Here is a 22,428-nt window from a genome sequence, read left to right as displayed (position 1 = left end):
TTTACCGATGCTCAGCCTGTTAATATTATTTATTTTGGTTAGATTGTTAAGGTAAATCGAGTTCGGAGATTAAAACAATTAAACAAATACAACAAAATAACTTGTTTTCAAAATATTTTCCACAAACATAAATTATGTATCGTTTTCTTTATTCAAAATCAACATATTTAATTCTATTTTGATTAAGTTTTTCATTAAGAGGATAAAACATCACAAACATGTTTTTATTCGAAAGCTAAATAAACTTCAAAACAAGTGAGCTTTCAAACATTACAGGTTTGTTTGTTTAGGTAACATTGTATGTATTTATGTAGATATTATGTAAATTTGTGTTATCAATAAATTTCTACCATCTGTTTCTCGTTGTCGAGTGAGTTGACAACACACATTTTATATTGTTCGAACGTTTCTGATATCTATTTAACACTTTTATTTTATTTATTGCTTAGATGGGTGGACGAGCTCACACCCCACCTGGTGTTATGTAGTTACTGGAGTCCAAAGACATTTTTTTTTTGCAATTTTTCCTTATTAGGAAAGGCAAGGGGATCTAAGCCCATACAGCCTTGTTTGTTCTTTAGAATTTCTGAAATAAATTTTCTAAACAGCCGAAGCCGGGTCTTATATGATTTATATTATATCCTGAAATAACAATTTCATTAAGGCCGAAGACAAGTCCTTTATAATTTCTTCCTGAAATAAAAACTACAACGTCTAAGGTCTCAGTACATTTACAACGGCTGCCCCACCCTTCAAACCGAAACGCATTACTGCTTCACGGCAGAGTGCATTTAATGACAACTAACAAAGAGCAAAAGAAATTTCATAATGCGCTGATTGACTAAGACTAGTGCAGTTTTAATACAACGTGTAATCCTTGAATGTTATCAAGTGATAACATTATATTCGCAAAACTCAAGTCGTCGCTCTTAAACCGATAATCACGAAAACTCTTTTTAAGGCTCAGTCAAATCGAGATTTGCTTCAACGTAAATGGAAAAATTACTTTATTTCAATTAGATAATTTTAATAATATTTGTTTTTGCAAACTGAGTTTGCAAAAATGGTTGGAAAATCTAAAATGATTTCGACAAGATGATTATTTTTTTCCAGATAAAAAGTGCAAGAAAAAAGTCAAACAAAAATATTTAGAATGAAATCTGAAAGATTTCGTCCATTGAGTCGTAAACATAATAAATGATATTTGAAGACGCATTGAATAATACCTAATTTACTTAATTACGATTTATAGTTTAAGAGCTATGATGAAAAACTCTATAACTTTTCAAATCTGTATACTTTTTCCCTTCTTAATTCTCTGTGTGCTTTCCTGCTTTGCTTGAAGAAAACTAATTAGTGTGTAAAGCTGGTCTTTGTCCATGCTCTTTAGTAGCATAAAATTAAGATCACTGTACCTTTTTGATGTGAAACATTTATAGCTGCACGTAAAACCGATTGTTGACGTGGCGACGCATGGCCTTATTATCATGATCTTACAGTTTATATATAGTAGTGTATACGGTGTAGCGACACGTCGCCAAGCGCCAGCGACTGTTTCTTAATATTCATATTTTATTTTTCATTGTGCCATATGAATTTCCTGTCGTAAACTATCCTTTTAGGCATGTATCTCCTGTACAAAATGACCTCAGTGTTCCACATCTGCTAGCCTTCCCGCAATAGCTAATTGTTTTATGTGTATGTACATTAATTTTACTAAATTAAAGAAATAAATATAATAGACAGCTGAGAACTTAAATGCTTTTGCAGTAAGTATGTCAATCGTAAAACGGACCGTAACGGCTCAGAACGAATCCCAACAACATCAGTTGCAAACAACTCAAAACAATCCCATTATTATTTCTTTCGAGTTTTTTTTTTTTGTTTTTTCGATAACGAATAACAACAGTAACTTGCTCAACATTTCTAAAACAACAGTTAAAGTTTCAATTTTTGAGGTTTCTTTTCATTTCGAAACTGTAAGGACTGTAACTGAAAGGAAGGTAAATTTCAACAATTCCCGGTTTTTTTTTGTAAAGCACTAGAAAGAATCACGTGTTACAAGCAGTTGACTTTCGTAAAAATTTCTGAAGCCAACACAAACTCAATAGAAATAAGTAACTTTACAACCGTCACGCATTTCGTAAAGTTCTATACAAACTCTTTGCCTTTATTCTATGTTTTCCTTACAAACTTCTCAAAACACTTCTCAGAAAAAAGCTGATATTTTATTTTGTTTTTATTTTTTTGGAACCGAAATTCAATGTACTTTTTTAAGCTAGACTAGACGACCCATTACTATGATATATAATATCGATACTATAAATTAATAAATTTTAGCTATGAACAAATTTAATGAAAAAGCTAACTATCATCATCTATTAAAAGTAACTAAAATAGCATTTTAGGGTTTCTATAAAAGTGGGTAATTAAATTAATAAACGAAATATATTTTAAATAGTACTGTACCCTACAACGTGAATTCTCATGGAGATTGCATGCAATATCTAGTTCTATTGTAGTGAAATTTGTACGTTTCAAATCAGAATAACTCTTTAGAGGCAGAAGTATGAGATTGATTGCCTATTTGGATTAATTGGATAGAATTGGATGTACCTATAATAACGCACCAGCGATTATATACAGAATTTGTGTGTTACATTTTTAGGACACGTATTATTTGTTAATCATTCAAGTATCCTTTTTTTTAAGTATTCGTTAAGTCTTCTTCTCTTTATGCCGATACCGTTAAGCCGTGAAAATTTTGTTCTCCTTAAACTTTCCTACGAGTATAATTTGCATTCGTTGCAATGAGATCTTCGACTCATGTCTCAATTCAGACGATGGCCTTCATTATGTGCCGATTAAAAGCTTACACGTGAGTGGGCTTAAGTTCGGTTGCCGAACAAAGTATTAAAAACAAAAACATCAAGCTTCTAATTTATTTACAACTAGCTGACCCAGCAGACTTCGTAGTGCCTCAATCGATAAATAAAAGACCTAAACTGTTGTATAAAACAAACTTAAAACAAACAAAAGTAACCGTCCGACGGGGGACATATCAAAGGGAAAAACAAAATTGTTATTTATTTTTATCTAATTCCCCGCATTTTCATATTTATCTTCCACAAATAATTCAAGACCAAAATTAGCCAAATCGGTCCAGGCGTTCTCGAGTTTTAGCGAGACTTACGAACAGCAATTCATTTATATATATATATATATATATATATATATATATATAGATAAATAGATTATGCGTTAGAGAGAAAATAAAACCGTTATCATTAATGTTCGAAAATGTGTTTGTAAAATTTTCACAAAAAGTATGTTCGTTAAAATCGAAAACGACTTTTGTAAGCCGACTTTCAAAATAAACGGTACGCTCTGTGACGGTTACGGATAAACGCGCACGTGCGGCTCCCTCATCGCTTGTAATTGGCTTAAACTGGATTAATCCGGCTAGAACCGAATTCGAAAAGATTTTTCGATTTTCCTACGCTAATGAACGGCTTAACGGATGTTAAGAGTCTTCCGAGCGTAGCCGAAATAGCCCCTTAGGTTACCGGCGACTGGGTAGGGAAAACAAAAAAGTTGAGAGTTTTTTAATTATCCGTTTCAAAAAACCCGGTGGGCGTGAGCGGGATTATGAATACACGAATCGCGATGCTAATGGTCCTTTATTCAAAATAACCGACTTCCAGTTAGAGAGAGAAGCTTTGCAAAATAATGCTGTGTGTTTCCGAGAAACGTGTTCAAATTCGATGCTATCTTATAATAATAATATAACTCTTTATTCAACACCACATGTACAGAGTAAGTATATAAAACAATTAATAGACGGTAACATAAATTGGCGGCCTTATCGCTGAAAGCGATCTCTTCCAGGCAACCTTTCAGGGAGAGGAATAAGCAAACTAGCATGGACGGTGCTATATCTTAATAAACTTACATAAAAATATATACTTATATTCACATACTGTAAAAAATAAATACAATATAAGATAGACTTACATACGATAAAATACAAATATCTTATAGTGACTTTTTATGTGACTGCTGTATATGTGACTTTTTTGGTAGGCGAAGTGCATTTACGAATGTTCTCTGTTAGAGATTTTTTTTTATTATTATTATTTGTGGTCATAGTTTAACAAAGATTAATAAGCTAATATTAATAAATGTATCACTATGTCCTGCTAGTAAAGCGTACAAATATTAGGTGTGAGTATAATCTACATAAAAAAAAAACTGAAGATATAATTATTTAACTCTATTCTACTTTGTCATCTAAATTATCTAAAGTTATCGTCTAAATATTCTGACATACTATAGTAAGCCTTATCTATTAAAAATACTTGCAATTTTTGCTTAAAATCTTGTAAATCTACTGTCTTCAAAATTTTTATAGGTAGTTTATTAAATATTCTTGATGACATACTAAAAAAACTCTTGTCATAAAGGGCAGTTCTATGAGGTAGCGAAGAAATCTTTAAAGTATTCCTAACAGATTGCGGTTTTGCAAACAGATGTTTGTTCGTTTTGACAAAAATCGCTACCTCATAAATATATAAAGATGTAAAAGTCATGATTTTTAAAGAATGCTTTTCGCACAAAAACACGATTGACATTAAATATCGATCAAGTAGATACTCTTATCGCTAAGATCGATCTTTCCAGTCAACCGTTTTTATCTAGAAAACTATTATTAACAATGTTTGTAATATACCAAAATAGACGAAACCTTTAAAAAAAAAAATTAAATTATGAAACTAAACAAATACGTATATGGTACAACATGCGTGTATATTATTAATGTCTTATGCTATGACATGTCCTTCTTCAAACGAGGCTTGCGGAGAGTACTTTATGGTAGGCAGCGGATTGACTCTACCCCTGGCATTGCTGACGTCCATGAGCGACGGTGACCACTTACCATCAGGTATGCTCGTCTGCCTACAAAGGCAATAAAAAAAATTTAAATCACTATATCAATTAGATACCTTTTTTTATTGCTATGATAAGTGGATGATCTTACCCCCACGGCAGAAACAGCCGGGCTAGTGGTACCTGACCTACGACCAGTAAATACGAAAATTATAGTATTAGGGGGCTTGATTTTTATTACACGATCCTTCGCCTCGGACGTGAATCGTGAACATTTATTCAAATACGTATTTCAGCAGAATAATTGGTACCCGCCTGCGAGATTCGATCACCGGCACAGTCGCACCTAGATACCAAAACTTTACGCCACGGCGATTTTTTTATGACGTCCTCATAAGTTAAATATTATTAGAAGTTCATCTTTAGAAGAACAAACTAACTAAAAAAATCCATATAATAATATCCATAGAATATCTTGACAAAGTCATGGAGCTGGCTCAGCATACATATTGCGATGAATTTAGCTTTTTTAGATTTTTAAGACATTCTTATTTTAGAATTGATTCATAATAAATTTAAAGTATATTTTTTCTAAGAACAATAAAACCATATTATTCGGACCTCAAATTGCGAAAACCTTAGAATTACTCAAATCCTAACCCTAACAATGAGAGATAATAGAACAAATCATCGAATGAGAAAGTAGGTCCATTCGTTGTATGAAATTGGCTTATTATTTAGGTCCAAAGCCATATCAATTTTGTACAGTTCTGCTGATTTTGGGACATGTTCCAAGACTGCCAAGAGTTTGTCAAATTGTAGTCGCTTTAGATTTAGTGACAACGATTAACGGATTTAACGTGGAGAGTCTTTGAAAATAGCACGCTATTAATTGACAACGAGCGCTTACAATCTCGTTATTAACGCGCTTTTATTAGCTTGGTTTCTATGTAAGGAAATCTTTGAAAGCGTTTTTCACCAACTTCAAAACTTCGAATTGGTTTGCGTGGGGTGTTTTTTAAAATAATTTATAACGCTTTTTTTTACAGTAACATATGTATTTACAATAATTGACATCTAGCACCCCACTTATTTTACGATATAATGTTTTTTTTTTGTGAGTCTAATTTTTTTTTATCTTTTAGAACATTATTTTCTGTCTTTTATTTCATTTAGCTACAAAAGCGTGTTTTTTTCTTTGCTTTTTTAAACTATTCATTTTTGTTGTTGTAAATGGTCGACGCCCGGTGTGCTTATATTAAGTGACTTCCGAGACGAAAAAATAAATCGTGCAAAAAAACCTCGAAAATTATTAGATCTTTTGAATATTACGACAAAGGGAAAATCTTCCACCGAGGGAGTGAAATTGCTCAGTAGACCGACGCATGACGGTCCGAATGTTGTTGTTCGGAACTTGTATATATGCAAGCATACCTTGAAAATATTGTAAGCGAGATTCAATATATTCAAATATATTTTATTGCAGGGGTGGCCAACCGGTAGATCGCGATCGACCGGTTGATCGTGGCTATTATTTCAGTCAATCGTGGCAAGACAAAAAATATAAATACATAGAACAGACTGCGCAACGTAATCACCAATTGCTGCACGCATCATCTTCATCTCGTATCATTTGTTAATGACCATTACGTCACATTATTTATCCTCTCTTCTACACAATACTTCTCTTTTAGTATATAATTTTAGGCTTAATTTAATATTTTTAATAAAAGAAACTATACTATTTATTTTTATACTGAATTACATTGTCTACATTCTTTCATTAAATTTCAATAAATGTCTGGTAAATCACAGAGTGTTTCGTCACTAGACAGTAGATCTTGGTTTTAATCAAGTTGGACACCCCTGTTTTATTGTATAATAGCTACAGCCACAGACTTGTTTAATTACTGATGGTAAGTCGTGCTCTAAGCCCGCTCAGGTCTACCATCACCATGATGTTGCTTGTTATGCCGAGAAGCAATCATGCGGTCCGGTTTGATTTGCAGGACGACTTTTATACCATAGAAATGAGACTTCAAACCTCACCCCTCTGGTAGCTTAATTGACGCCGTGATGTCTATAGGTTTGACAATCACTCAAAAACGGGAAGGCAGTAATTTAAGCACAACATAAAACAATTCATAACTTAGAATCAAGCCATTACCAACTTGGAAACATTAGATCGAAAACTGATTTGTATTCATATTACGTGACTGCCTCAGAACTTTAACCCCTAAATACTCGCATCATTTGATACGATTACACTGCGACACCATGCGTCTTACCTATTAAGCAATTTTTTTTCAATACAGTAAAAAAAAATTACGTATATTTTGTTAGAAATGATACTGTAGTATATCACCAGGCCACTGCAGTTAATTATAGCTTATAAAATAGCACGCTGTTGGTGTGTACATCACTATTTATAATAGTTATAAGCTTCATGCGTGAAAATTATTTCCATCACCCTGCTTTAGTTCACTTTTGTTTTATTCATTCGAATTTATCGTACCTAATAAGAAAGCGATTCAAGCAGAACCGATACTGGGCTGTGTAGTCAATTAATTAACGCATGATTGATGAACCTAATTCATAATCGATTGAATAATTGGGGATAATACTGGGAAATGGAATAATACTGGGAATTCGAATTTGAATTAAATGAAAATTGATAACATACTAGAGGTCCCGCAGTAGTCGAAATTCGACTATAATTAATTGGAATTGTAAGAGTTTACACTATTATGGTTGTATTTTATACTTCTATAATCACAAATTTCGCCAAGACTACACTATAAAAAATATTAACAAAGACAAACAATATTTAATCTATTCCCAATTTGACAACAATGTGTCAAAAACAAAAGTTTGACAATAAATAGTATGTATGCGTGTGTGCGTCAAATACATGGTATGTAGTGTGTGTAATGTTTTCTTTATTGATTTAATGTATCTTTTACACATTATTTAAAAAAAATATTAGCATTGTGCACTTCATCTCTATATTCTCTATAAGTGTAGAAAATTTCATACTCATCCGTCCGCGCAATTTTCGTAAAAAAGGATACAAAGTTTTTGCTTCACGTATTAATATATAGACAATGATATTTTATATGTAAAAAGAAGCAGATATGTTTCAAGCGCACGTCAAGTGAAGACTCGAAAACAGGCCAATTGGGACGTTTCGTCTTTAGTCGCGTCTAAACAAATGCAATAATAATATAACAAGTGCAATCGTTCCAATTATAGCTATCTTTTTTACTCACGCGCTTATCCCATCTTTTGTACTTTTCATGAATGCTACTTGTCAACACGTGTGTGCACCATATCGGTAGGTATGTAGATATATATGGCACGATCAGATTTGAAGGGTCAGTTACTTTTTTTTTTTTTTTTTTTTATGATTGAAGGATTACTGGTGGCCCGGAGGCCTTTCCAGTTTCACCAGGACAGGTGGGCGAGCAAAGGCTCAGCCAGGAGGGGTGGGATTTGCTAACAGCTACCCGAGCGCCTCCGAAGGAGACCTAACAACTCAAGAGTAGCTGCTTCGCGAATGAATTTACTACCGGATCGGAATCGCGACCCGCTGAGAAGATCCGGCGAGAAACTCAGCGAGCTGATTCATGGGTTAGGTTGCACGGCGAACTCTTTGTCGAGTTCGACGAGTACGGTTACCGAGGTCCCTAAGCCTGCTCCTAGAGCTGAAGGCGTCTAGTGCGAAGGTTATTGGATCTGATGGATCCGTAAGGACGTGGGGTCAGTTACTATGAAGATAACATATCTGTTGTATAAAAAATCATTGTATATAGATATACGAGTTTTTTCCCAAATTTTTGGACGCATTGCCTGCATACGCATTTTATTTATAAAAAAAAACTAGCAATTGCACACCACGGTTAAAGTTTTAATTGAAATATTATTTGATTTCTCCTGATTTGTCTTCACAGAGAACTCTTCATCTCAATGAGAATTGATTGTCTTTAACCTGGACTGCGATTTTTTTTGTATTTCTTAAAACAAAATATGTTGCAAACAGTTCAGTATATTTTTAAAATTTATTGATTAAACATAGTAATCAAACAATAATATCCATTACAATTCTCCATTATTTTTCTTTTATCAGTAGATGGGGTTGCCATAATACTGTGTCCATGTTTTTGTTCGATTTCTCAAAGGGTTCGCTTCGTAAGCGCCCGCCTGATATTAACTTAGAGGTTGTATACCTCGAATCAGCTAATCGGAATAGAAATTGTTGAGAAGTTCTTGCTTCAAAACAATTAGTTTGTGGAATTGGGATCGTGGCGTATAAAACTGATTGAGTATTGTAGTTTTATTCTTCTCACTCCAAAACTATTACTAACCTATTACTTTAAACTAAAATTTTATTAACACCTTTTTTACTCCTCGCTCACTCAACGGTCCTCGCCATCTTGCTTTTTTTTCTTTTATTGTTTTTTCCCTTTCTTACCATTTTCTCTCACTCACACCTTAACGCTCCGTTTCAAAATATTTTCATACGTTCATTCCTATATTATTATATTTCAGCATCACATATAAACAGTACCATGTTGCCATTGATAACATATTGTACCAGTGAAATGTGGTCGCTAACATTGTACCCTATCAGGAGGGTCAACGTCTAACAAAGAGCAGTGCAGATATCTATGTATGTTCGGAGATTCCCTGCGAGATTGAATCGGTTAGAGATATAGGCATTGCTTAAATAAAATCGGATGGTGCAATAAAATGTACCGTCGCTTAAACATTTCTTTAATTTACTTAAATGCTTTTAGCGGGTTAGCCCTGCCCAAAAATAAATATAATAAAAACTGTATGATAACATAATTATAAATGAAAATATTATTACATGTTGTGTCGAATTTACAATATTATTGATTGATCTCGGCTGTTTCGGCCGCTACCTGAACCTCGTCGCCCGGAGGGAACCAACCCCGAAGTGCCACCTTTTTTTTCCAACCTATGCTGATAGCCTTGAGAAGCTATTTCAGCTTCTCCTTGACGTGTAGGTGAGCTCACAGGGTTCAAGCCGGGAGTGTTGCTAACACTGGCCCTAGCAAGAGCAGTGCTTCGCAGAATCTCCCACCGCATCGGAAGCACGACCCACTGAGAAGATCCGGCGAGAAACTCAGTGGACTGTGCCTATGGGCTGATTCACTCGTCGAGCCCTTCGTCGCAAGCGACGGGTTCAACGAGGACGGGGGCCGGTGCTTGTGGTACCTAAAAGCACCGTTAATGGATCGGGAGGATCCATAATGACGTGTTTAGGGCGACGTCTACTGTTTACCGTTCGGTCTACAGGATCGGGTATGTAGAGTGCCACCACTGCAGTGGCTGCGACAAGGACACGGCGGAGCACACGCTCACATACTGTCCCGCTTTCCCAAAACCGCGCCGCTTCCTCGTCACGTTGCAGCAGCTTCGCCACCCCCACGGCCAGGGACTGGCCCCACACGGGCGCCCCGTATAGGGCCATTGATCGCACCACCCCCGTATAGAGACGGCGCGTCACCTGGTCAGGCCCCCCGACGTTGGGCAGAAGCCGGCTTAGCGCGCCGGCCACCCCCAACAAACGAGGGACCAGGTTCTGAAAGTGAGCACGGAAGGTCCAACGACTGTCCAGAATGAGGCCGAGGTACTTCAACTGCACCCCGACCCCGATACGGACGCCTCCAACCACGATATGGGCATCGACAGGTGGCACTCTCCGGGGCCTGTGGAACCACATGGCCTCGGATTTACTGAGCGCCACGTCGAGGCCCAATCTCTTAATTTTGCCGACGACATGCGCCACCCCAGCCGTAGCAAGACGGGCAGACTCAGCAAAACTCCCCTCCCGGGCCACGACCAACGTGTCGTCCGCGTAACATATTACGCTCAGGCCCGGGAGGAGGGCACCTCTCAGCACCCAGTCATACCCGATATTCCACAAAAGGGGGCCGAGCACCGACCCCTGTGGAACACCGCGCACGACCGGGAACCGGTGCAGGATCCCACCGTGTCCGGTACACGTGACCGATCTGTCCTCTAAGTAGGAACCCACCAGCCGGCGAAGGTAGGGGGGCACTCTATGTCGTTCCAGCGCCCCCCCTATCACGGACCAGGGCAGGGTGTTAAACGCATTGGCGATATCGAGCGACACCGCCAAAGCCACCCCACCCCTGGAGACGGCCGCCTCCGAGAGGGCCCGCACGCGAAGGATCGCGTCTACCGTTGAGCGGCCCTCTCGGAAGCCATACTGCTCCGCCGACAGTATGTGTATATCATAGTCCTTAGGAAACAACGACGGCCTAGTTCATGCCAACCGGTCGGTACGTGGCAAATAATATACTTGCTCTTGATGAACTAGTTCTAGCTAGTATAATATGCAGCTTCACAAGAGAATGTGTTGCGGCAAGCAAACATAATATGTTTTATTGAGACAAAAATGTACTTTTTAATCACGACTCGCCAAATCACCAGTCATTCGTGCTGAGATAAATATAACTGCAATAGTAATGTTTGATAAGTGAGCATTGCATTTAAATGTATTCACATGTTCATTCAATGCGATACGTCATTTATGTAATAGGGGTTAAAGTATGAAATTGCCGTTCTATTGTAATAGGTATTTATTACATATTCACATAGAACCTTCATGGTTTGAGATTTTTTAGTAAAACTTTTTCAAATGGTAGGTACGTATGAGGTTCTTCTTTTAAAAAATGTGCAACATTCGATTATTGACTTTCAGTTGTTTTTTTTTATTCCGCTTAGACAAGGAAAATGGATACTTAAAAATCGAGTGATTTTTTAAAACGAGTTCCGACGCGGAACTAACGCTGCAGAAACAGCTCGCAATATCAATGTTGCGTTTGGAGAGGGGACTGCTAATGAACGCACCGTGCGATTTTGGTTTAAACGCTTTCATGATGGAAATTTTGATTTGAAGAACGAACCACGTAGAAGACCGCCCACGCATGTGAATAACAATGAATTAAAAGAGATGTTGGAAGCCGATCCGAGCCAAACTACCTAGAAATTACCGGCATGGTTTAACGTTACCTTACCAACGATATTGACTAATTGGGTCAAATCAATAAAATAAAAAAATATTAAAAATGAGTGCCTCATGATTTTACTGATCTACAGAAAGAAACGCATGCTGAAACTTGTATTGCCTTGAATCGAATTGTGACATGCGATGGTCTGAAAAGTGAATTCCTTACGAAAACCGTAAGCGAAAAATGCAATGACTGACCCCAGGTCAAACAAAACAGTGTCCTAAAGCAAAACTTACCAATAAAAAGATAATGGTAGCTGTTTGGTAGTCTCAGCATGGTTTTATTCACTATAGCTTTCTCCGATCCGGTCAAGCAATAGCGGCAGATGTCTACTGTGTCGAACTCCGAACAATGATAGCAAAGCTTGCAGTGAAACAGCCGCGACTCATGAATCGATCTTCACCATTACTGCTCCATGATAACGCGAGACCTCATACAGCACGAGAAACCATTTTAACTCTACAGGAACTGCAATTAGAAACCATTCGTCACTCTCCGTATTCGCCAGACCTTGTTCCAACGGAACACCCTTTTTTTGTGATTTGGACAAGTTTCTATGTGATAGTTTTCTTCCCAGGAGGCAGTACAAAATGCTTTCACACAGTTTGTAGAATCTAGATCACCAGAGTTCTATCGCAAAGGCATAAATGACCTTCCTATTAGGTGACAGCAATGTATAGATAATAATGGTAGATATTTTGATGAAATAAATATGTTATATTAAAAAAAAAACAATTTCAATTTGTCAGTAATAATCGGCAATTTCATGCTTTAACCCCTAATATAAATTAGCGGTCATAATTATTCCCAGTTTGTTCGATTTGCATTAAATTTAATTAATACGTAGTTACACGTGAACGCTAATTGAATTCGTCCATTGACTAACTCGAATTATTGACTAGTACAAACAGTATTATGTTAATTGTACAGAACTGTATTAGTAGGTCGTTTGTGATTTCAATGGAATTCTAATTAATTAATTGTAACACTTATTGATAGGAAATTAATTATTTGATTAAAAACAGATCTGTTGTTCAAGCACTTCGTAAAGGTATCTGACAATAACGTTTAGGGCAGAATACAGAAATTTTCTGTATAGTCTGTATGTATTATCTGTATTTTTTCTGTATTCTTTGTTAGGGCCTTTAAGGGCTACGGACGGATTTTAGTTTTTATGTGTTTTAGACTTTTATGTGTTTTGTGCGTTGAGAAAAACCTTGGAAAGGAATTGTTAGAAATGATTTTCCATTATACGTACCGTAAAAATTAACCATTGTTCGTCAACCGATCGAAATTCACCTTACTCACTCAAGATTTATATTCATTTCAAGTATTACGTAATAATTTTATTTTTATTGCTTAGATGGGTGGACGAGCTCACAGCCCACCTGGTGTTAAGTGGTTACTAGAGCCCATATACATCTACGACGTAAATGCGCCACCCAACTTGAGATTTAAGTTCTAAGGTCTCAAGTATAGTTACAACGGCTGCCCCACCCTTTAAACCGAAACGCATTATTGCTTCACGGCAGAAATAGGCAGGGTGATGGTACCTACCCGTGCGGGCTCACAAGAGGTCCTACCACCAGTACCATTGATAATAAATAAAAAACAAAAAATATTGTTACACTAAAAATCGTCGATAACCACTTCAGGGAAAAATATATGAAAAATATGTTTTAAATAAAGAGAGGTGAAAATGATAAGCATTATCTGATTGTAATAAAAAAAACAGACTAATTGATTATGGATTTTTTTTTCATAGAGTTGAGTTCCAAAGCAAGCCTGTCGCTGCAGTCGAGTTCAAAATCACATCTTAAATCCGTTTGATGCTGCAACATATCACACTTTGTCGTAAATTTCTTTGTGGCCAAGGAAAACTTTACTAAGCTCTCCTTTTTCGAGAGCGTCAAATAAAACCAATGTTCTTCACTTCAATGAATTTTATTTAAATAGTGTCTAGACCATTACTATTACATTAATATATCTATGCGCTTAAGCAATACTGAACAAAATCATAAACATTTTACAAATTACAAACACTCGTAGGAATACACGATTACAATCATTTTATTTCATCTTATTTATTCATATATTAAAACAAAACTGGATCGGTAACGCGAATTTTGGCAAAATTAAAAATTATATTTACAAAGTAGGTGATGAAAAAAAATAATTATATATTATTTCAAGAATTACTTGTATTTAATAAATAAAAACTTATTTGAGATATTTCATGTTAAAATTTATCAATTTTCAGAGAACCGTTACATAATTCACAGATTGAAATTCACACTGACACGTGACAAATCTCAATTTGAAAATTTGTCCATTTAAAGGTTTTGAAGACTCCCAGTTTACATGGTGGGCTAGCCTATGTCCTACGCAATTGAGAACTGGACCAAATGTGAGTGGTCAATTAACAGCGTATAGGCTGTGAGTTCGATAGCCCGTCTATATAATTAAAATAAAATTAGTTACACTCAACTTTAGTAACTAAAGTCCCAATATCCATGATAATTAATTATTATTTGACTTTCATATATTTGTTAAGATTCAATGGCAGGCATTAAGTATTCACTTCTGCCTATATAGTAACTCAATATTGAAAAAATAGCCTTTTTTTATTGTTTACCTATTTGCTGGGTTTATGTCAATTCCTACACTATAATGTTTACGAAAAAATTGTATAACATTTCAATTCCCTTTTAGATCGAATCAGATCTAAAATACCAATGCGTTCCGGTGATTTTTTAAACAAAACTTTTTTTTTTAATGCCTCAGACTCAAATATTTATCAAGAACGTCTAAATTTGGTTTATTTGTAAAATTTGAATTAAATATGTATACCCTAACGGGGATATGTTAGGTTTGTTTTTGTGTGTTGGCAACACCGGGTACGGTGTCAAATCGAACGCGTTAAATACAGTATCTAAATACTACGTACATAGATAATACAAACACATATAGCTCTATAGTAAGATTAAGACAATCAAAAAAATTGTTTACGGAATCATTTATTTGCAGCCTTCTCACTACTTCAGTCGTTACGAAAAAATACAAAACATTGAAACTGTATCTCAATCTACAATTATTTCAATTTTTGCAAAAATTATTACAAAAAAAATACTCTTCAAAATACTTTATTTTAGTACCAAAAAACACCACTAAAATACGTGGTAAAATGCATACAAAAATTACAAAGTATTAAAGGCAAAACGCTACTCATTATGAAATTAATTAATTAAGACCAAGCCGCAAACATATACCTGTGATAATTAAAAAGAGACACAAGATAAACAATTTGTGAAATCACAGATCAGTCCTTATCCCCTGCAATTTAAGGTCTAAATTAATAGTTAATGCTGACTTCGTTTAAAATTATTCCATCGTCTATAGTTAATACATTTGTGTAACAATTAAATTAACTCGGCGATATATTAATCGATTATTATTTATTAGTGGATTTAATATCGATTATTTATTAATCGATTTAATATATAAGCGATCGCGCTCATAAATTGGTATGTAGCACATTAAACGTCCTATCTTTTATTCTGTATAAATCTCTAAATATTTTGTGACGTACATTTCATCACCGTCCAAACTAATCTACTTCGAAAATATCACTTGTTACAATTATACTAATCGATTATTTTAAAGCAGTCATTCTAATCGATATTCCGACGTATGACGGTCATCGGCTCTCCGTTCCCAAACTTTAATTAGCATCGACGAATAAGTACATGTATACTATTTCAAAACTTACAGATTAATGCCTAATTATTTATTTGAGGGTATTTCGAAATATTGACAAACATGTGGTCGATTCTAGTAACAGAAAAGTTGTTGTAACAAATTTCTGTACTTACAAGCAATGTTCACGCATAGAGCCGTACTCACGTTCTTTGACACATCAATAACTGCTGTCAATCTCAATTCTTCTGTCTCTCCCTAGAGTCTTCCCTGCACACGCCCCTGGGAGGAGAGTCGCGACCCTTCTGAGTGACTTTGGAAGTCTTTCTTGATCTTTTGAATTTGGCCACGTCATCTCCGAAGACATCTCCTGTTCGTAATGCGGATATAAGGTCATCGAACTCTCCTTTTTGTCCGTTACTCATGGTGCCGTCCCGGGAGCTATCGTTGGAGTGTCCGTTGCAATCCCCGTTGGATTTCGCTAGGGATTTGCTCACCGAGCCTAGCGAGTTTGATTGCTTACGTTCCATTGTACGCTTTTTCAACTGCAAGAAAAAAATATATATTAAAATCAAAATTCTGTAGTGTTGGTAAGAATGGAACGAATGAAAAGAGTGTGAAACGAAGCGTTAAGAAGTGAGTGAGAGAAAACGGTAAGAAAGGGAAAAGATAATGACACACAGAATGACAGAGAAGAAGGAAGATGGCGAAGATGGTTAAAAATGCGTAATAAAAGTGCGAATTAATTTTTAATTATTATTATAACAGAAGATTTTGGAACAGCGGAAGTTTTATTTTATGCGCCGCAATCCCAATTCTACAATTCATTCGATAAAATTACATTGAGAAAAATGATAGATGATTCCGTCAGCTATTACCCGCTACAGACCATTGACGCTGCAGCCCCCAGTTCCCCAGTTGACTCCCCGGTCTCCACTGTCCCCCGGTCCCCACTGACAGCCCGGTCCCCACTGACACCCGGTCCCCTCTGACGCCCGGTCCCCACTGACCCCCGGTCCCCACTGACCTCTTGCTCATGCCTGGTCCGGCGCTGCTCGTCGTCGCGGCGCCTCCTGATGGCGTCGCACTCGGCGCGCGCCTCCGCAAGCTGCGTGAGGAACGCGTCCATGGCGCCGAACAGTTGCTCCGGGGACGCACTTGTCTCTTCACCGAAGGCGTGGGCGCATGCTTCGAGACGACTCTTCATGTCCTAGAAATTACTTGTTTAATTTTGCCCTTATCCGACACGGGTCAGCTGCGATAAAATGTATCCATATTGTATTGACTGAATTAGGCGTACTGGCTTATTCTTAAATTTTTTTGTGCTATTGTAGGCGGACAAACGTTTGACGCAACTAATGGTGAGTGGTTACCATCCGCCATGGACGTCAACAATACCAGGGACATAGACAAGCCGCTGCCTACCGTACCTAGCTTATGAAGAGATTTTCTTCGATAGGAGAGTCAGTATAAGTTACGGTGAATAAAAAATAAAAAAATAAAAAAAATAGCGGACATTCCTGTTTACATCTACTGTCCGTTCATACAATGCATATTTCCTCTGGTTAGAGCCACGTGAGCTTACCTACTCGCTCGGTGAATCTAGTATGACCCCTCGAGGTCACTAGCGTAAGTAGAAAAAAAAACACAATGCATATGATCGGCTTACCTGGAAAAGGTCTTCCAGTTGTGTGAAGGTACAAACGGCATGCGCATGGAACTCCCTCATGACGGGTAGGAAGGCGTCACCGGGCTGCGGTGAGGGCAGCGACGCGTGGTACTCCACCTCCTTCGCGACTTCACGGAGACCACTCCTCAAAGCACCCACATCTTTCTCCAGTTGTTCCACGCAAACCTTGGCCGCGGCTCGGACGTGCGGTAAATCCTCTTCGAGCAGCAGTATGTCTTTGAACTGAATATGCAAACCATATTATTATAATTAACACAAAAAGCGACGAAGAAACCAACAATGGTGAGGCGTAATACGAGCTAGCTAGAGTACCCCTACCTCCTGTCCTAAAGTAACCATGGGTTCCAGAAGGAAAGAGTTACATAATACTGTTACGCCGGTGTGATTGACGCCATCTATCGCCGAATAGTCGAACGAATATCGAAGGTTCTAGTAGCATCTAGAACGTTCGAGAAGTACAACGCCATCTATTGTCAGATAGCGGAAAAACAATACTCGACTTGTGTGGAATATTTTCGATAATTCTAGGGATGTCGGATCGATTATAAAAGCGTTGCAGAGACGGCCTGCAGTTAGTTAGTAATCGGAGCTACTCGAAGCGAAACAGCGAACGGATCACTTGAAGCGAAGCGGAAGAAGCGAATTGAGAATTTATTGTTTGTGAAGTGTTTTAAGTGTTCTAAGTACTAATATAGTTTTAATTTGTACTTCTAACTCTAACGACTTACAGTGGATAGTGGCATTCGTGTTGGAAAGTCTACTATTAGTACTATATTAGTTACATCGAGTGTGTTGTAAATTGGACAACGGTACTAGAGATGTTTTCGTTTTAAAAGTTCTAATCTGATTTTGGGTAATAGCTGTGCGTCCAATATGATGCAAAGCTCTCTGAACCCTTTAAAACCGTCTCCTCGTTATAAGTAAAGAGATACGTAACATTTCAATTAGCACTCACCTGTGTCTCCAACATTTCGACCAGGAAATGCAGGAGCGTGGTGTTTCTTGTAACACTGGACTTGGTGTCGGCGAGTTTGTTCAGTGACGAGAGCCGGAACCCTGACGCGTTGCCGCGGGCTCCCCTAGAGAGAAACGCACAATATGTTAGCGTTCAGCGGTAGGCAGCGGCTTGGGTCTGCACCTGGCATTGCTGACGTCCATGAGCGACGGTAACCACAGTAACCACTCACCAATGGTGAATCACCATCAGGTGGGCCGTATGCTCGTCTGCCTATACCGTGTGTGTGTGCAAGTCAAACACGGTAGAAGTGAAACTTATAAAATATAAAAATAATTGCAAGGGTCAACCACTCCGCAGTGCAATGGAGCAGACGCTCCCCGGGGGAACCGCCTGCATGATCACGGTATCCCGACGCCAGGTAGGTACGATTTAGCAAAAGAGAAATACGAGAACGTCTATCAACTATGTAACACAGTGAACAGAGGCGGCGTGCGTGCCAACATGCGCCACTAACAGAGATTCCATTTCTGTTTTGTAGCATTTTTTTCTTTAGTGGACTTCATTTCTGTTAATTTTGTGTCACAATGCGCGCGCATCGTAAAATTTCACTCTCATCAATTTTTCATAACGCGCCTAAAGTTGTAGTATAACTTCAATAAAAACCTGTTCATGTAGTTCCCGAGCGCCAGCACCAGCTCGAGCAGCGCGCGCAGGCGGCGCGAGCGCGTCATGTCCCGCGCGGCGCGCAGCACGGTGGTGGCGCGCCCGCTCGCCTCCGCGCTCGCCGCCGCGAACCGCTTCTTGAACAGCAGCGTGCGCACCCGCATCGAGTAGTGCGGGATCCTGAGGGCGGTACCGTTCGTTTATCTGAGATCTGGTTGCATTACAATGTGAAGGCGACGCGGCCCGAACTTCCACAGTGAATTAGTGACATCGCGTAATAAAAATCAACCCCGCAAAATATTTAATTTGCGTAATTACTGGTGGTGAGGGGGGGGGGGGGGAGCCCGCAGCAGTAAGTACCAACACCCTGCCAATTTCTGCAGCGAAGCAGTGTGATGACGATTTGAAAGATGGGGCAGTCCTTATACTATACAACTGAAACTTTCAGAAATCTCAAGGTGAGCAGCGGCATTTACACTTGGAGCCACACACTCAACCACTTGGTGCCGCGAGGGTCATGATCTCGTTTCATCCGTCTAAGCAATAGGATAACCTCCAATTGAAACACGTAGCTACTTCGTGACGTGACACATGTACCCGGACGGGTTCGGGTTGAAACTTTTTTGTAATGGACGATCGAATGACCAGGGCACCTCAGGTTGTGACGTCACGGTGCGACCTGCGGAAGGCAATTCAGCCCACGCTAGACGACAGAGAACGAATAAGTAAAGTCAGTGATGCAACATAGTTCAGAGGTACCCTACACCTGCAACTACACTCACTTGGAGATCTCGTAGAGGAAGCGATCCGCCCTCGCCATGCTGTCCAGTTCATCTTGGTGCTCTTCTAGCATGGCGGCCTCCTCGGCGCTGGGCGTGAACTTCAGGAGTTGCTCCAACATATCGATGGGCAGTTGTTCACCGCTGTCCATTTTGAGGATCGCTCTGTGGGAAATTTTAAAAGATTCAATAATTATTATAGAATCATTGCTGTCATTCGGGCAAACATTCGTGTGATGAACATATCTATTTATTGTATACATTTATACGTATAGAAGTACTTATAACAGTTTCTAGTTTCCATACTACAGGGAATCCTAGTTTGGGTAGTACCAGTTTAGTCTACATATTTTTAAAGATTTTAATCTTCAATGTTTTGCAGTGCACAACAAAGAAATGACTTTGAAAGTACACTTTATTGTAACTCAAATTCCATAAAATCAAAACAGAAAACAATTTCACAACGCTTCTGAATTCACCAAATGCCATATCTATACATATAAATAAAATTGGAGTGTCTGCTTGTAATATTGAAATAACCGCTTCTTACTACATACACCAAAATAGCATTTTTTACAATATTTGTCTATCTGTCTGTCTGTCTGTTTGTTCCGGCTAATCTCTGGAACGGCTGGACTGATTTTGACGAAACTTTCACTGATAGGTAGCGATGATATAAGGAGTAACTTAGACTAGAAGAAATGACTTTGAAAGTACACTTTATTGTAACTCAAATTCCATAAAATCAAAACAGAAAACAATTTCACAACGCTTCTGAATTCACCAAATGCCATATCTATACATATAAATAAAATTGGAGTGTCTGCTTGTAATATTGAAATAACCGCTTCTTACTACATACACCAAAATAGCATTTTTTACAATATTTGTCTATCTGTCTGTCTGTCTGTTTGTTCCGGCTAATCTCTGGAACGGCTGGACTGATTTTGACGAAACTTTCACTGATAGGTAGCGATGATATAAGGAGTAACTTAGACTAGGAGTGGGTAATATCGGTTTTGCCGCGTATCGAATCGTATCTATATATCGAGTATCAATATCGGATATTGAATCTATATATTTTCTGAATCTATATATTGATGGATGCTAGTAGATTTTCTCGATTCATGATATTTGAGATTTGAAACGATACGCTGATATAATATCGTAGTAGATATAGATTTAAGTCAACGTTATACGGTTGGTTTTCTGATATCAATTTATAATATGATTTTAAAGTAATAAAAAGAACATGAAAATAAAAATATCAAAAAAACTTTCCTTCATGCTTTTATCAGGCTTAGGACTGGCTACATTATTTTCAGTTTTTAGTATTTTGTGTCTTAATTTAAAATTACAAAATATACCAAAAGAGTGTAGATTTCAAAAGTTTAATACAAACACAAGAAATAAACTCAATTATTTGGATTCAACTAAAAATAGAAAAATGTGTACTTTAAAAATCAAACACAAAAAACTTTTAAGTATTTATAAACACTTGTCCAAAAATTGTAGTTCAAGGTCAAAGCGCGTGAAATTAAATTCAACGATGCAAATAGGCTATACTGCATTCAAGTTAGGGTCGAAAGTTGAAACTTCTTTCCTAAATTGTATCCTGCTGATACGCTAAGAATAATCTACAGACATATGGACGTAAATATAAGGTTTACAATTGTATGGATAATGCCTGTTTCTGTTTCATTCATCACATGATATCACTCACTCTGGCCGATTCGATACGAATCAAACGAATATTGCTGATATTCACGAATCGGTACGATATGCCGATGCGCATCACATCGAGCAATATCGTGTATCGGCTGATATCGATATATAGATTTCGATTCACGAATCGGTACGATATGCCGATGCGCATCACATCGAGCAATATCGTGTATCGGCTGATATCGATATATAGATTTCGTGCGGGGCGATATCGGATTCAACGATATTGCTGCGATATATAGATATTGAATCTAGATACGATTTATATCACCCACTCCTAACTTAGACTACTTTTATTAGACTAGCTTCACCCCGCGGCGTCACCCGCAGTACGACAATAACCGACGACAGTAAGATCGCGGGACTCATTTATCAATAATAAAATTTAAAGTTTCCGAAGCGAAGCGACTTATTATTTGACCACAGACTTTAAACAATAACAAAAGTTTCACAATTTACAACAAACGATTTAACAAGAAAGAAAGCAGTGCAAGTTATTATAATATTATATAATTTATCAGTCATTCATCCATAATTCAACTGATAATTAAAAAATCCATTTATTTTCAATGTAATCCATAAGAAAATCATTTATGTGATAATAATTTTCACTAATAAGATTACCTTTTAGGTTTACAAATTATAAATACGTGCAAAAAATAAAGAAAGATTAAAGAAACATAAGAGAGACTTTATTAACATTTCACATCACCTTTTCCGACAGAGCAGAGTACACTTCCTTTACATACAATTTATATAATAATCGTATAAATGTTACCTGCAAATCTCCTCATCGGTCATTTTAAGTTTGGACAGCAGGATGGTGCAGTTCTGGGCGCGGCGGCCGTCTATCACGGACAGTATCTTCGTCCTGGGCTTCGAGCCGAGCTGGCGGAGGTCCTCGACGGACCCCTCGTTCTGTAAGGCACGGGACCAGGGTACAGACAGACACAGAAAAAGACAATC

The 22,428-nt window shown here is 37.6% G+C and overlaps 1 protein-coding gene across 4 annotated transcripts in view; it reads right to left on the bottom strand.

Annotated features, from left to right (window-relative positions):
* Nucleotides 1-13,876: 13,876 nt before the first annotated feature.
* LOC101736446 (disheveled-associated activator of morphogenesis 1) overlaps nt 13,877-22,428 on the bottom strand; it is a 94,860-nt gene continuing 86,308 nt past the window's right edge. For all 4 annotated transcript variants that reach the window (XM_012692154.4, XM_062673572.1, XM_062673570.1 and 1 more), the window contains 7 exons: nt 22,241-22,380; nt 19,741-19,902; nt 18,959-19,138; nt 18,293-18,416; nt 17,317-17,559; nt 16,675-16,857; nt 13,877-16,192 (listed from right to left, as the gene is read on the bottom strand). In XM_012692154.4, coding sequence (XP_012547608.3) covers nt 15,887-16,192; nt 16,675-16,857; nt 17,317-17,559; nt 18,293-18,416; nt 18,959-19,138; nt 19,741-19,902; nt 22,241-22,380 — 1,338 coding nt within the window. In that variant the 3' untranslated portion in view covers nt 13,877-15,886. The remainder of the gene's footprint in view (nt 16,193-16,674; nt 16,858-17,316; nt 17,560-18,292; nt 18,417-18,958; nt 19,139-19,740; nt 19,903-22,240; nt 22,381-22,428) is intronic.

This window comes from Bombyx mori, chromosome 18, assembly GCF_030269925.1.
Source record: "Bombyx mori chromosome 18, ASM3026992v2".
NCBI lineage: Eukaryota > Metazoa > Arthropoda > Insecta > Lepidoptera > Bombycidae > Bombyx > Bombyx mori.
This window is presented reverse-complemented; position numbering and strand designations above follow the sequence as displayed.